The 13672-nt window shown below is 29.2% G+C and overlaps 3 protein-coding genes across 3 annotated transcripts; 1 reads left to right on the forward strand and 2 right to left on the reverse strand.

Annotated features, from left to right (window-relative positions):
- The first annotated feature begins 3732 nt into the window (after positions 1–3732).
- On the forward strand, positions 3733–7189 carry MED22 (Mediator complex subunit 22). The gene is made up of 3 exons (XM_088194433.1): positions 3733–4017; positions 4079–4180; positions 4254–7189. The coding sequence occupies exons 1-3, from the start codon at positions 3846–3848 to the stop codon at positions 4469–4471; spliced, it is 492 nt and encodes a 163-aa protein (XP_088050559.1). The 5' UTR covers positions 3733–3845; the 3' UTR covers positions 4472–7189.
- A 12-nt stretch (positions 7190–7201) lies between these two features.
- On the reverse strand, positions 7202–8949 carry ND-ASHI (NADH:ubiquinone oxidoreductase subunit ASHI). Its single transcript, XM_088194432.1, has 3 exons — positions 8821–8949; positions 7633–7853; positions 7202–7530 (listed from the first exon to the last, which is right to left on the reverse strand). The coding sequence occupies exons 1-3, from the start codon at positions 8897–8899 to the stop codon at positions 7327–7329; spliced, it is 504 nt and encodes a 167-aa protein (XP_088050558.1). The 5' UTR covers positions 8900–8949; the 3' UTR covers positions 7202–7326.
- A 2191-nt stretch (positions 8950–11140) lies between these two features.
- Positions 11141–12433, reverse strand: LOC148230828 (calcyclin-binding protein). The gene is made up of 5 exons (XM_088194434.1): positions 12313–12433; positions 12055–12250; positions 11777–11983; positions 11553–11715; positions 11141–11482 (listed from the first exon to the last, which is right to left on the reverse strand). Exons 1-5 carry the CDS (start codon positions 12337–12339, stop codon positions 11383–11385), a joined length of 693 nt encoding a protein of 230 aa, XP_088050560.1. The 5' UTR covers positions 12340–12433; the 3' UTR covers positions 11141–11382.
- Positions 12434–13672: the final 1239 nt, after the last annotated feature.

Consider the following 13672-nt stretch of genomic DNA (forward strand, 5'->3'; position numbering starts at 1 on the left):
TTTACTGGTGATATTTTTAGAAATTGCCACATAAGAATCCCAGAAATAAGTATCACTTCTATCGAAATCAACCTAAAATCTTGAATAATATAATTATCGGCATTCATTAAATTAAGGTGACCAGATTTTGAAAATATCAAGGAAGGACACTAAAAAAATAGGCCATCTCAGAATTTTTTGTTAGAAGCACAAAAAGGACAAATTGCTATGGGATCTAATTAAAGGTAATTTTGAAAAATTTTGTTCAAGGAGAACAATGGAGGACGTCTGGTCTAGGGACGTCATTTCAGCTTTTTTCAGTGGAGAGGGACAAAAGTTGGCCAGTCAGTGGTCGTTGTTTAATATTTCCATTTCATTAAGATTCATAGTATTTAATTAAATGACATACATTTTTCTAGAAATAATTAAGGGGTTCCTGTTTAAAATCACGTCAAAAGCAATAAAAACGTGACGTTGCCGTCCAAAAATCCAGGTCAAAAGTAATATTAAATACTTCCAAGAAAGCACGCATAATCTCAAACATCTGGCACTGACCCACCCTGTGCAACGGTGTAAAAAATGCATTTCTTGTAAAATATTAGGATAATAAATTTTAACAAAAAATCACATATCAGGTTTTCTCACGGATGAACATCATGATAAAATAAAATTAAGTGAGGTCGTACATATATTTATTTTAATCTGTAATAATAATTACTATTTAATAAAAATGTCTTCGTTCTTGGTTTGATAGCTTTACTTACTTTTGTTGATTGTGTTTACCCCATTGCAACGCATTAGACTAATGTGTGGTGTGTTGCAATAGAATAAATTTAAAAAAAATATAATATACATTTAATAAATTATAGCAATAAATATTTTAACTATGATTGTGGGGCACATATAAAGCACATGTGTCCTAGAATAAATTGTTATAGCTCTTCGTAGAAAAAATATTTTATTATACAGGAAACAAAATATTTTAATACAAATTTCAAAATAATATTCTATGTTTAGAAACTAGCTTTTCAAATATTAGATAATTACTTTTTATTAGATATTTGTTTTATTGTATAAGTATCTACAACAGATGAGCAAGCAGTCAATAAATGTAAAAAGCTATAAAAGCAATTCTTATTTACAAAAGATATGATAGTTAGTTGCAGCACAGCATTTTACTTAATTGATATCGAGTCAAATGTGCATTCGACTAATAAGAAGTTACCAGCTATCTAGTTGAATTCATAAGCTCCTTGAAAATTTTCTCAGTACACACTTACCGTCAAGGTTGGGAGCTATATTATGCTGCTATTAAATTTAGATTCATCAAAACTGTGCAACGGGACGCGATTGGTTATGAATGGACACGTATAATAAAGTTACGACCCATTATATCACATAAGCGATAATGTGCTTATTCCTTAAAGCCCATTAATTTCTATAGCTTTGTTACTTCGCTTCCAGTTTCTTTAATAATTAAAAAAACAGCAAATGCTTCAATACACAAATAGATTAAAATGCAGGCGTTTTCTTTAAGTATTATAAACATTTTAAAACTTAAAAAATCTCACAACGTGGCTAAATACAACGTGTCTTTAATATTTAAGCTAAATGCCATATTTTTAAGAAGTAAAAATCATGTTGCATGGCAAAATGTTTCGTAACTTTTACATTGAATAAAATAACAGTTTTTGAAGAAAAAGACAGAAATATCTCACTATGCAGCCACAGCTTGAACTTTACAAATATTACATTTTTTACTATAAGAGTTTTAATTCCATTTTGCATACTAAGAGGATAAGTACTTTGGAAACTAAATTTTTCAGAAATTTATAAAAAGGACTGAACTTGCTTCTTATCGTTATGATTTAAAATCATTAAACTTTTAGTCTTAGGGTTATAATACCGTTGAATTGAGGCTTATAAAATATCTCTAGAACCAGTAATACCGCATAAAAATAAAAATATCATATTAAAGCTTAATTTGAGTACTTCTCATTGATTGATACGTTTTATAAAGTTATACTACATTTTGATTTTTAACGACTGTTTTTTTTTTAAATTAAACTAATAATTTAAATTAATTAAAAAAACAGATATTATGTCATTTATATACTTATACTTAGTTAATAAATGAAGAGACATCTGTATTTTATTTTATATAATATTTTAACACAATTGAATCCATAGTCACCTTAATTTTACTGCAAATTAAGCTGCTATTTGTTTTCGAAATTATATATAAATACATGTATATTGGTATTGTGATGCTGTTTCGAATTCTTATTTGTTATCTTTAATGAAATAGACCTTCGACCTTAAAAAGTTGAAGAGATCGAATAGCGGATAAAACGTGATGATTTGCATAAAATAAAAATTATCATGCTTCATCAACAATCGTGATACAGAACCAAATAGCATAAATAATAATATGCCAAGATGTGCAAAAAATACGTAATTGTTACTTATAATATGAGTGACTAACATGAAGTTCTGCCGGTTTGTTACGTGTATAGATAGATACTTTACGGTATCAATGGATGACCCAAATTAGTCGCCTTATAGTCTGTCGTATATGCAAATGTATCTATGGTCATCGTTATTCGTTATTCGTGTAACACAAGTATCTAAGTTTCAGCTGTTTCAGCGTTCAACTACAATGGCGGACATTCCGGTGAATATTGGGATGAATTGCACCAGTAACATCATTCGGTGTCAAATTGGTATATTGGTAGGTAAAAAGGTCGGCCGGTGAGAAATTATTTTGCGTGACAGCAGATTAAAATACTGCTTTAGGTTAAAAGCTTTGCTCGTTGACTGATAATTGATGTCTGCTCGTTGGATATTTCTTAGTACAAAATATGTACTGGTCTGAAATAGGATTAAATTACAAGGTATATTAAATATTTTACCAAACAATTGATTTTTTAATAATACGAATTAAGATTGTCATTAAGCAAAACTTGACGGGGAGGCGAGGACTGACGGCGCCTCATCCGCTGATTTCTTAAATCATATTTTTTTTAGCAACATGTAACTAATTATTATCTCATTTAATAGACTTCTATTGCATAAGTCTAATTTGTGTCTAATTATCACCCGTCACTATCTGCTCGCCAAAATATTATAAAATATTAGTAGAGGCTAGTGAAAATATCGCAATATTTTTACTTGATTATTATTTTCATTTAAAAAGCTTGTCTATTTTTTACTTTTTAATAAAATCAATCATTCATTTTTAATAAAATCCATCTTTATATGTATAAGTTAATGTTGTTCTGCAGTACATATTAACGAATTCTAATTAAGCAAATTATTTTTATCAAAGATATTTGTCGTTATTGAAGCACAGCTTATTATGAAAATAAAAATCCAAAGCTTGCTTGAATAAGTAATCAAACGCATTTAATTAAAACCCGAAACTTTTTACAGGCATTTTATTTATCTTGCTTAGCAATTGCAGTACAAATATAATATAGGGGAAAAAAAAAAAAGTGAATATTAAATTATACATAAATAAACAAGGTTTTTTTTCTTAAAAATTTTATTTGACTGTTTTTTATACATTTTTAAATAACTTTATTAAAATTGTAACTTGTATTAAAATTTAAAGTTTGTCTCCATGTATTTTTATTTTTTTAGCAATATGATAGTTCATTAATAAATATTTTACAGATATCATACAATTATGTGTATATGTCTATACTTTTAAACATGTTTAGTATTTTTATTATTTCAAAGTTTTATTTTGTGATATTACGCATTTATAATATATATTTATTTGCCGCTTATATTTATTCATTTTCATTTGACAATTTAATATTTATTAAATAAATATTATTTTATGGTTGTAATTTTACAATGTTATGGCCAACAAATATCTGACGTTAAATTGTTTAAGACCAGTCAGGTACGTTGTCAAGCGTACGCTATCGTTCAAAATGCAAAGAGATTTACCTCAATCAAAAGAAGCATTACTTAAATCTTACTCGGCTAGGTTAAAAAACGATGTGAAGAGCATGTTAGAAAATTTTGATGGTAAATATCACCGTAATTAACTTGAATTTTCATGTTAAAACATTACTTTAAATTATTACAGAAATAATCAAACTCGCAAAAGGAGAAAATGAGTCACAACTTAGTAGAATGACTCAAATAGAGCAGGATACGTTCGAAATGCAAGTTAGGGCTGCTAATATAGGTTTTTTCAACAATCTTATTCATTTTTTTTAATCGTTGCTATGTAGATTATTTTATTATTATTCAAATTTTAGTACGAGCGGGAGAGTCGTTATTAAAGCTAGTTTCAGACATAAAGCAATATTTAATATTAAACGACTTCCCTTCCGTCAATGAAGCTATAACATCAAATTCCAAATTATTCAGAACTAAACAGCAAGAATGCGATCAAAAATTGATGTCACTTCGCGATGATATAGCGGCTGATTTATATGATTTAGAAGAAGAATATTTCACAAGCATTTATAAATAGTTTAGTATAATAAATTTGTATCATAATTTTTATATGTAATCTAATTTTATAATAAAGTAATATTTATTTTATTGAATATTATTTTTTCATTATTTTACAATTATTTGAAAAAGTATCATAGAATTTGAACTCGCTGGTAACATCTACCGCTGTATACGCCAATCGCGTAAGCAGATTCGATGGGTCAGCCGATCTTCACCAGATGCGGTGATTTTTCTACACCCACTTAGTACTACCCTTAACTCGATTTGTTGAACCAATTCCAGTTTTTTATTAAAGGTCTTCGAACTATTGATTAATTACAATCAACAAAATGCAAAATTGGCTTGTCGAAAACCCCATTGCCGAATACACAATGATAACACAAAATAATCTGAGAATTCTTATTTTTTTTACGATTTCAAAAAGTGATACGTGTTTTTGCATGCCATTATTATGTATTCAATTTTTTATATTTTTGTCATATTTATATTATTCGTTAAAAATAAAATATTACCTGTGGCCTACAACTTTCTGACAATTTAAATGAGGAATAATTGTTCTATAAAACGAATTGTTTGTGCATTACTGTTAAATAGATTAGGTGCGAGCGAGCGAAAGTGAGCGAAGCAAGCATTAATCAGAACAGTGAACACCTTATGAATAACGGAAACGAATCCTTTTTCGAAGACAAAATCTGTAGATTTAACTTACATAAATGCACAAACAATTCGTTATATGGAACAAAGTATTTATTTAAATGCACATATCTCTTAAAATAATTCCCCGTTAAATCACACCCATTTTAATATATAATAAAAACCACAGGATACAATACGACACTATGATTTACTATATAAATTATTTAAATAAAGGGTCGTCGGTTATCTTCTACATATAATATATACAAACCTGAAAGATTGGTACAGAATTAAGTCTTGATCATGTACAATTCCATCTGGGCAATTTAGTCGGGTCGTAACTCTTAAATTTATATTTTGAAAATACAATTTTTTTCGCTGATGACACATCTGTTATAATTACTTCTTAGTCTTAATCTTCAACAAATTGCATTGTAGTTGGACTACATAAAAAATCTCATAGATAACCCTCGTCTAGAAGTTAACAAGAAAATTGCATCAAATGGAGATTTAGTACCACATACAATTAGATTCCGAGTAAATTCATCTCAGATCTTAAATGCTTACTGTCATTGCAGCTTCAAAACCAATATTACGTAAAGCGTTTTATCAAAAAAATAAGCTATCTGCAAATTAAGCCAAAAATAAAATAACCGCTGCACTTCATCAAAGTATATTAACTTTTTCATTCGTTTTTTGAGTAGTGATATGGTAAAACCCATTGAAATTCATCAACGAATAAAAGTTGTGAGGTGGTGGATGTATTCACTTCGAAGCTGGCATTTATCTACCAGGTCAAGTACTATCTTTTTTCGTTCTTTAATAATACTATCTTTCTAATCTCTAGAATCTGTCTATGACAAAACCAAATTTTAATTAAAATATATACATAATGCCAAAGCACATGTTATCTTGAATATTTTTTCTATCTTAAAGGTTTTTATATTTTTGCTTAATTTATCTTACCTTGATTTCCTACTCTAAATTAACGTTTATAACTAGCAACTTGTATTAAACAGTACAGTATGTGTTTCTCTAGATTCTTTAATTATAATATTTATAGCTAACAATCTGGAAGATTTTTTTCTTCCGTGAGAGATATTAATGCAGGGCTCAGCAACCTATGACCCGCGGGTCACCAAGTGACCCGTTTGATGATTTTAAGTGAACCGTTTGAATTCTGCAAATAGCATTTTGTTTTTTTAAATATACGTATGTACATGTGGTGGATTACGTGTTAAGCTGTTATGACCAGACCACATATACGGTCGCTAGGACCAAAAATATTCACTGACCCGAATAGTTTTCTTAATAGTCACATTTTAATTATTATGACTAGGGATTCCAATCCCGAACGATTTTCAATACCTGATGAGTCCCGGGATTATAAAATATAATCCCGAATTTTTCGGATTGATTGATTTATCAAGCACAATCGAATTACTATTGACAACATCGTTATATTTCGTGTACAAACTTGCGCGAGTTGCACGTGTCATCTGTGAATCTTTGAGACTGTGAGCCTGAACGTGCTTTTTTAGCAGCAGGCTGCTTAGGAACCAAAATCAGATCAAGGCTGAATGATAAAACACTTGATGCTTTGATGTTACTTCGTGAGTTTTATTCAAAATAATGTTTTCAATTAATTGTGTCTATGAATGTACATATGTACATACATTGTCAAAAGCTCATTTTTTCTTCTCAAATAAATATATAAGACTTTCTCTTTTTTATTTTTATTATATTATTTTCTATTTTAAGCCCAAGACTAAAATTATACGTACTTTATACATTGTACGTTATAAAAAACAGATGTAAAAATATATTGTATTATTCATTTTAAATTATTTTTATTGATAAAATAACATGAAAAGTATCCCGGGACTGGTCCCGGGATCGACTAATTGCAATACCGAAATCCCGGGATCAAAATTTTGGCCCGGGATTGGAATCCCTAATTATGACCCATAGCAAAAAAGGTTGGCGAGGCTTGTATTAAGGTACAGAACTGTGACCAATTTCAACTCATATAATCATGTTATAAGTAAAATTATATAATTAAATAAAATGTTGTTTATCTTATAAATAGATTAAATTCGAGTACAAAAACTAATTCATATTATTTTTATTGTAATATAAAGTGTGCCTACAATCAATGCCTACAAATTCCAAGTTATTCTTGCCGAAACTTATAAATTTAGTAGTACGATTTAAAAATTTAACAGAAACAATTAATTAAAATCCATAATGTGTTCCTTCATAAGGATACTGCTTTTCGAGAACAGGATGGTAATTCTTCTTGTCATCGAAATACCAGGCTAGCAATGCTGTACCACCCAAGAATCCGAAAAACTTCAACCACATCTCAGGAAAGGAAAGTTTAAATCGCATTCCATAATCTAACTTGCATTCGTTTAAGATGTCATCGTGCGCATGGATCTGTAAATGTGATGGAAATTTTAATAGTTAGTGCTTTGCGTTGATATTATTATAATATATAATATGAATTATAGAACATAATAAAACAAAATAACAATTCACCGGTTCATTAAAGTTTCTCCTGTCTTCTGGATAATCCCAAGGATAATATTCGTCTTTCAATACTTCGCTAACCATAGGCAACTTTGGATAGTCACCAAAGCCATTTCCGTCATCGTCGTACGGCTCATACACGTCAGGATGTACATTATACTTTTTCGCTGCAATTAACCGTTCCTCGGGCGTTTTAGGATAAGGTTCAGGTTTGAAATCCTTATTGAATACTGAAAATTATTATTATTTGTTATATACGCTACATTGTATCGTTCCGTAAACATCGTTTTATATTCCCTTTGAATCTTTTTTATCTTTTAATCCGACCACGCTTCAAAATTCAGCAAAAATAGGTTTAAAAGGTAAAAAATGAATATATATGAGTAGTCAATATATATAAAGAAACAAGTAATACCTACAGACAATACTTCAAGTGATATTAAGATATATGAATGAGGATATTTCAATATCACTTGCTTTAAGTTGTATTCATTATTGTATATAAATTATATTGTGCATGTAGTAAAAAAGTACTAAAACCTATTTATGAATGTAGTAGAGTTATGTATTGTAAATAGTAAAAGGTAGGTTAAAAGATAATTCATGATAATAGTAAATGTAGTAATGATGAAAATGCTTGTGAGTATAATATATCGATAACAAATAAAATATAATAAAGTAAATTTCTAAAAAAATTAGATTATAATCAATTTGTAATTTATTTGTTAGGGTATTGTAATAGTTTGATTTTTATATCGTATTAGATGTTCAATTACAATTGATACATGTATGGACTAAGGGCACATTGAATGATAACTACGGTGTGAATAGGGGTCCTATAGGAACACTATACTATATATAGGCTTACCATACAGGTTTGTCCCGATTTCATTCTAAGACAGCTAAAAAAGTCACTTCAGACATTTTTGTTTGTTTTGAACGAAAATGTCTGAAGTGATCTTTAGTTGTCTTGGTTTAGAGCGCCATAGGCTCATAATTATGGTAAACCTAAATATACATATTTAAATTATTATTTCAGTATACTGTTTTACAATTTATGTATAATCTATATAAAAAATAAATGGGATATTATTTTATGTTTTGTAGTTGATTAAACAAATGTGAGTAGCACTAGTGTGACGTAAGAGGTGGCTACAAGGTTCAATTAGCCAATCTATTTATAATTAATTCACTAACCATTATTTTTTGGTACATAAATCGGTATAGTGGCGGAAAGAAGTCGAGGGCCAGATCGCAAGAAAGAACGGGACAACATTTTACAGCAACCTGACAGCTCGTGGATCAGTGCTACCACAATAAAAAATGTAACACGCAAAATTTTAAAAATCCGAATACATTTATTAAAACGTATATTACAAAATTAAAAATACCGAGAAATACATAATTAAATTAAAGATATTAGTTTACACCATTTTAATGAAGAAATTAATTTTCTAGAAAAAATAAAAGTAAGATATATTAAGGAAAAATATTATAAGGTGCAACAAATATTTTTATAAAATAAAGCTTTTATTAATAATCTTTATAAAGTTGTTTACTATTAGTATAGTCTGATACTATAGAGAATCAAATGAAAAAAATATGTATTTTTCACTTATAATGCTTTTAAAAATAAAATTTATAAAAAATCAATTACATTGACTCCCATGTTAAATACAAATTTTCCAGCGTTAAGGTATCTCTAGAAAAAGTTAAGTCCCACCTGCTGCCCTTTTTCTCAAGCGATTCTTTAATGTGCCTCTATCATAAAAAATAAAAATCAGACGAATATTTTTCAGAAGAAAAATCAGACGAGTATCTTTCAAGGCATACATTTCGAGTATCTTCCAAGCAATACACAGGCCTGCGCCTACCATACGTGCGGCACACAGGCGGTCAATTTTGATGGCAGTTACAACCGCCGCCCATTTGATAATATTTGCTAAAAAAAATCATTTTTGAGAAACTATGGTTTGTAATTTATATTATTATCTCTTCAAATCTCCCAAAGTTATGCGAACAGTTGAAAATACTAACAGGTATATATTTAAAATCACCACATAGAATAAAACCGCTGCTTAATTCGATTCTATGCTGCTATTTTGCCAAATACGCAAGATAAACAAGACATGGATTTTCTGGTGTGAGAATCGTTTATACCCAAATTATATAACACCATTCTCTAAAATTAAAAGCTATATAGTACTTCAATACACCGTCGAAGTACGTTCTTAATTATAAAATTTTAAATATTTCTATATACACAGTTCGACATTTTGATTCTTCAAAATCACAAGTAAATTAATTGCATATACATCATTCAAAGTAACAATACTACAAAAACCGTTTGTAATTTTCAATATCAAAGTAATACATTTTAGAACTATATAATATACAGCTATTAAGGAATCTTTATATTATATTTTTTCCTCGGTAAAAATATTGCTAACTTTAAAAAGAGGCTCGACATAAAATGTAAAACAATTAACGCGTGTTAAATTTTAAACCGCTTATTATTTCCGAAACATGGGCTGTCAGGAGAAAACACAGGATCGAATATATGTATGTCTTAATAGACCATAGTTTTTTGTGTATTTTCTTGCTTTATTGCGACGAAAACAAACGTTAAGGAATCATAGAAACGACACATTCAAATTGTTCTGGCCCTTGAATTTTAATTTCACATTTTCTGATAAAAATAATATTAACGTCAGTTTTTATTCTTTTTTTTAGATTGAGCGCAGGGCTCTACGTAAGTGAATCGGATGTGTAATTTCAGAGCTGGCCCTGGATCTACACACTTGACACATTAAGTCAGCGATAATGTAATTTTGAATAATGTAGTCCAGTGAATATACACATACAAATAAGGATATAAATTTAGAAGTTGCGTTTACGTGCCATTGAGATGTGGATAGAAAATATGAAGGAATGATTATAAATTAAATTATCATTAAAACAATGTATTAAATGAACATCGAGTTGAAGTCTCCATGCATCGTTTGCTGCAAGTATCAATACATTGTTTATTGCAAATCAATTAGTGTATTTCGCGGACTCTCAGTTAAACTTTTGAATATCATGGATATGTTGAGCTGATGTGCTGCTATTTCGTTCACTGTTAGTGATTTCTTTTCACGATGCGTTCTAATGCTGCCCACACCTGGTGGACCGATTTATATTGTCTGCTGAAGAATTTACGCCGTTTTGGTAATAACGCATTGCTATACTTTGATGAATATTGCATTTGAGGGGGTCATTTTAAGCTACTGTTCGGTAGTCGTATTTCATGCCTATTTTGTTATGTTTTCATACTGCGTAAGCGTGACAGAGTAAGAAACTCTCACTGTCACACGCACACATAAGCATGGCATTTTGCAATCTTGCGACTGAGACACGTTTCGCTGACTATTATGTATAACAATAACAATTAATAATCATATATGCACATGTTGATTACAACAATTTTATTGGAATTATGTCAAATACTGTTCTAAAAAATAATAAAACACCCAACGAATACAAATACTGTTTTATTTATACATGAACGAAATAACAATAAATCTTTTATTTTAATACCGTACACACTTCACCTATGACATTGTTTAAAGAAACATGGAATACTTGAATACAAAATAAATTGTAACATCTAGAATAAAAAATATTTTTAAAAAATAATGGAATAAGACATCATGTTTTTTTAAGAAATCTTCACATAAATGAGTTTATAAGAAAAAGACAAATAATTATGAAGAAGCCTTAAAATCCGATTTCTGTCGATTTGGTAGCGTTCTTTTCTTGACCTTCGGTCCAAGCTTTTTTGATCATTCGTTTCATGTCATCGTCTCCCGATTCATACCTATTTTAGAATTGAAAAATATATTAATTTTATGAATTTAATTAAGTTAATAATGTTAATATTAGCTTACATATTTCTCATTAGTCCCATTAAAGAGTCTTGAGGATCACTCGGACTAGCCGTATCGGGTTTGAACTTATTCGCTTTGTTTTCTTCAAAGCGCTTTTCTATTTCGGTCATATGAGACCATGTTACACTTTCATCAACTTTGGCGAGAAACACAACTACCATATCTGTAATAAAATAATCGAAAAATAATATATGATTTATACATCGTATTGTTTAGTATTTTACCAGTTTTCTGCTTCCAATGGCAAGCCGCAGTATTAATCGGTTTTAACAGATTGTTAATGACGAGCACATAGTCTTTGTTGTCGAGATTCTTAACATGTAGCTCCATCGAATTTTCGGTTGTATCGCAATGCACATTTTCACCGGGCAATGTGTGTACATTTTTCAGCGTTACAAATACCTTGACGAACTTCTTAGATTGATCCCACCCTGTGAATCAAATGTATGTTAACGATATGAAATCAAGTGTGTGTTAATATGTAGATAGACATATATCATACCATATCCGTTCAATTTGATCTCGTATCTCTTTGGTGCTGTGGATTGAGTCACTTCTTGCGCTGCATTAATGTGATCTTCTTGTAATTTCTTCAGTTGACATTCCATATTTCTTATGTTCAATGAAAGACAATCGATTACAGACTTTCTTTTGGCTTGTTTTTGTAATTCTATCATTTCAGCAATATCACTTTGCAGCTATAAATATAATGAAATTTTCAAATATATGTACATATAGATAATTACCTCATCGAACTTACCTCAGTCATCTTCAAATTGGAAGCCATTGTCAATGCGGACAAATAGCGAATGACTTCTAGAAAAACCGAGTCCACCTAACCCCAAAATGCCACTAGGAGCAAAAAGCGATGGTTAACGAGTGAACACATTTACAGCCGTAACCTTCCTATATTGATATTTTAATTTTATATGCTTTTTAAATTAAAATTACCAAATACAAATTTCATAATTATAATATTTTTCTAAGAAGATTTTTTAAATTTGTATGAATTAAAAAAAGCGGTTTTTATTAAAAAAATCACTCCAATAAAATAATTCCCCTTTCGCTAGTAGCAATGCATGAGTTATGATTATGGTAGAACTGTAAGAAATCAAAGTACTAAGGCCCCCTCTCTCTTACCTCAATTTTAATTATAATTTTCATTCGAAATATTAATAGTACTATACAAGACGTGTAAATAACTTACATAAATTCACATATTTTAGTGGCCAATTGGTTTTCGTTTTCTGTCTTTAATTATTTGATGCATGCATTGGATGAGTGCACCTCTTACAAAAAAATCCTTCCGGTAAAAGCCAAAAAAATCAGATAGATTTACCTGTCTTTCAGTTAATCAATATGCTATAAAATATATGTATCGTTAAAAACACTATTTTATTTTTCAGATTTAAGTTACGATTTTTTATTTAAAATAAAATGTCGGATTAGGCTTGCTAACGAACTAAAACAAAATAATTATGACATAAATTTTTTAGAATGGTTTTCAGATTGCAAATCTGATAATATTTTTATCAGCCAAACTTTAATTACTTTCCATGATATAAAAACAAATATTTTGTAATTTATTGCTTCTATACTATTTTAAGATAAGCTTTATATTTTATAATAGAATTCAGATTTTTTTACTATCTAAAAATGTTTACTAATTAATTTTAATTACTAAATATTAAGTATTTAAATCAAGTATAAATCATAAATGGTTAATATTATTGCAACTTTCTCTAAGACCGTTTTATCAGCGCATTTTATAATAAATATACAATTAAAAAATGTTTAAGATTATCATTTGCATTGCTGCTTTATTTGTTTTACATACCAATGCCGGTATATTGAGTGAACTGATGAAAAAAGCACTGGAGTATAAGACTTTTTTGAAGAACTCAGTGCATGGAAAGCCTACAGGTGGTTGGTTTATAAATATATTTTTAATTATACCAAACATTATTGTACATAAATTAAGAATTATTAATTCGTCTTGACTTAGAATATGGATCGCTTCAAAAACAAAACGCATGGGAGTTAAGCGGAAAGTACGAAGGAGATATTGTCTTAACAGAGGAACAAATTGATGAACTTGTTGCTGATTTTTTGGGACAAAA

The sequence above is a fragment of the Plectrocnemia conspersa genome, unplaced genomic scaffold, assembly GCF_051122295.1.
Source record: "Plectrocnemia conspersa isolate PC_06_02 unplaced genomic scaffold, ASM5112229v1 ptg000010l, whole genome shotgun sequence".
Taxonomy (NCBI): Eukaryota; Metazoa; Arthropoda; class Insecta; order Trichoptera; family Polycentropodidae; genus Plectrocnemia; species Plectrocnemia conspersa.

Bases quoted from the DNA above. Each gene is read 5' to 3' on its own strand.
- MED22 (XM_088194433.1), top strand. From the start codon at position 3,846: ATGGCCAACAAATATCTGACGTTAAATTGTTTAAGACCAGTCAGGTAC. The intron at 4,018-4,078 runs GTAAATATCACC...AAATTATTACAG, and splicing joins CATGTTAGAAAATTTTGATG to AAATAATCAAACTCGCAAAA. The intron at 4,181-4,253 runs GTTTTTTCAACA...TTCAAATTTTAG, and splicing joins AGTTAGGGCTGCTAATATAG to TACGAGCGGGAGAGTCGTTA.
- ND-ASHI (XM_088194432.1), bottom strand. From the start codon at position 8,899: ATGTTGTCCCGTTCTTTCTTGCGATCTGGCCCTCGACTTCTTTCCGCC. The intron at 7,854-8,820 runs GTTAGTGAATTA...AATAATTTTCAG, and splicing joins TTATGTACCAAAAAATAATG to TATTCAATAAGGATTTCAAA. The intron at 7,531-7,632 runs GTGAATTGTTAT...TCACATTTACAG, and splicing joins GGAGAAACTTTAATGAACCG to ATCCATGCGCACGATGACAT.
- LOC148230828 (XM_088194434.1), bottom strand. From the start codon at position 12,339: ATGGCTTCCAATTTGAAGATGACTGAG. The intron at 11,716-11,776 runs GTAAAATACTAA...ATTTTATTACAG, and splicing joins CCATTGGAAGCAGAAAACTG to ATATGGTAGTTGTGTTTCTC. The intron at 11,483-11,552 runs GTAAGCTAATAT...ATTCTAAAATAG, and splicing joins ATGGGACTAATGAGAAATAT to GTATGAATCGGGAGACGATG.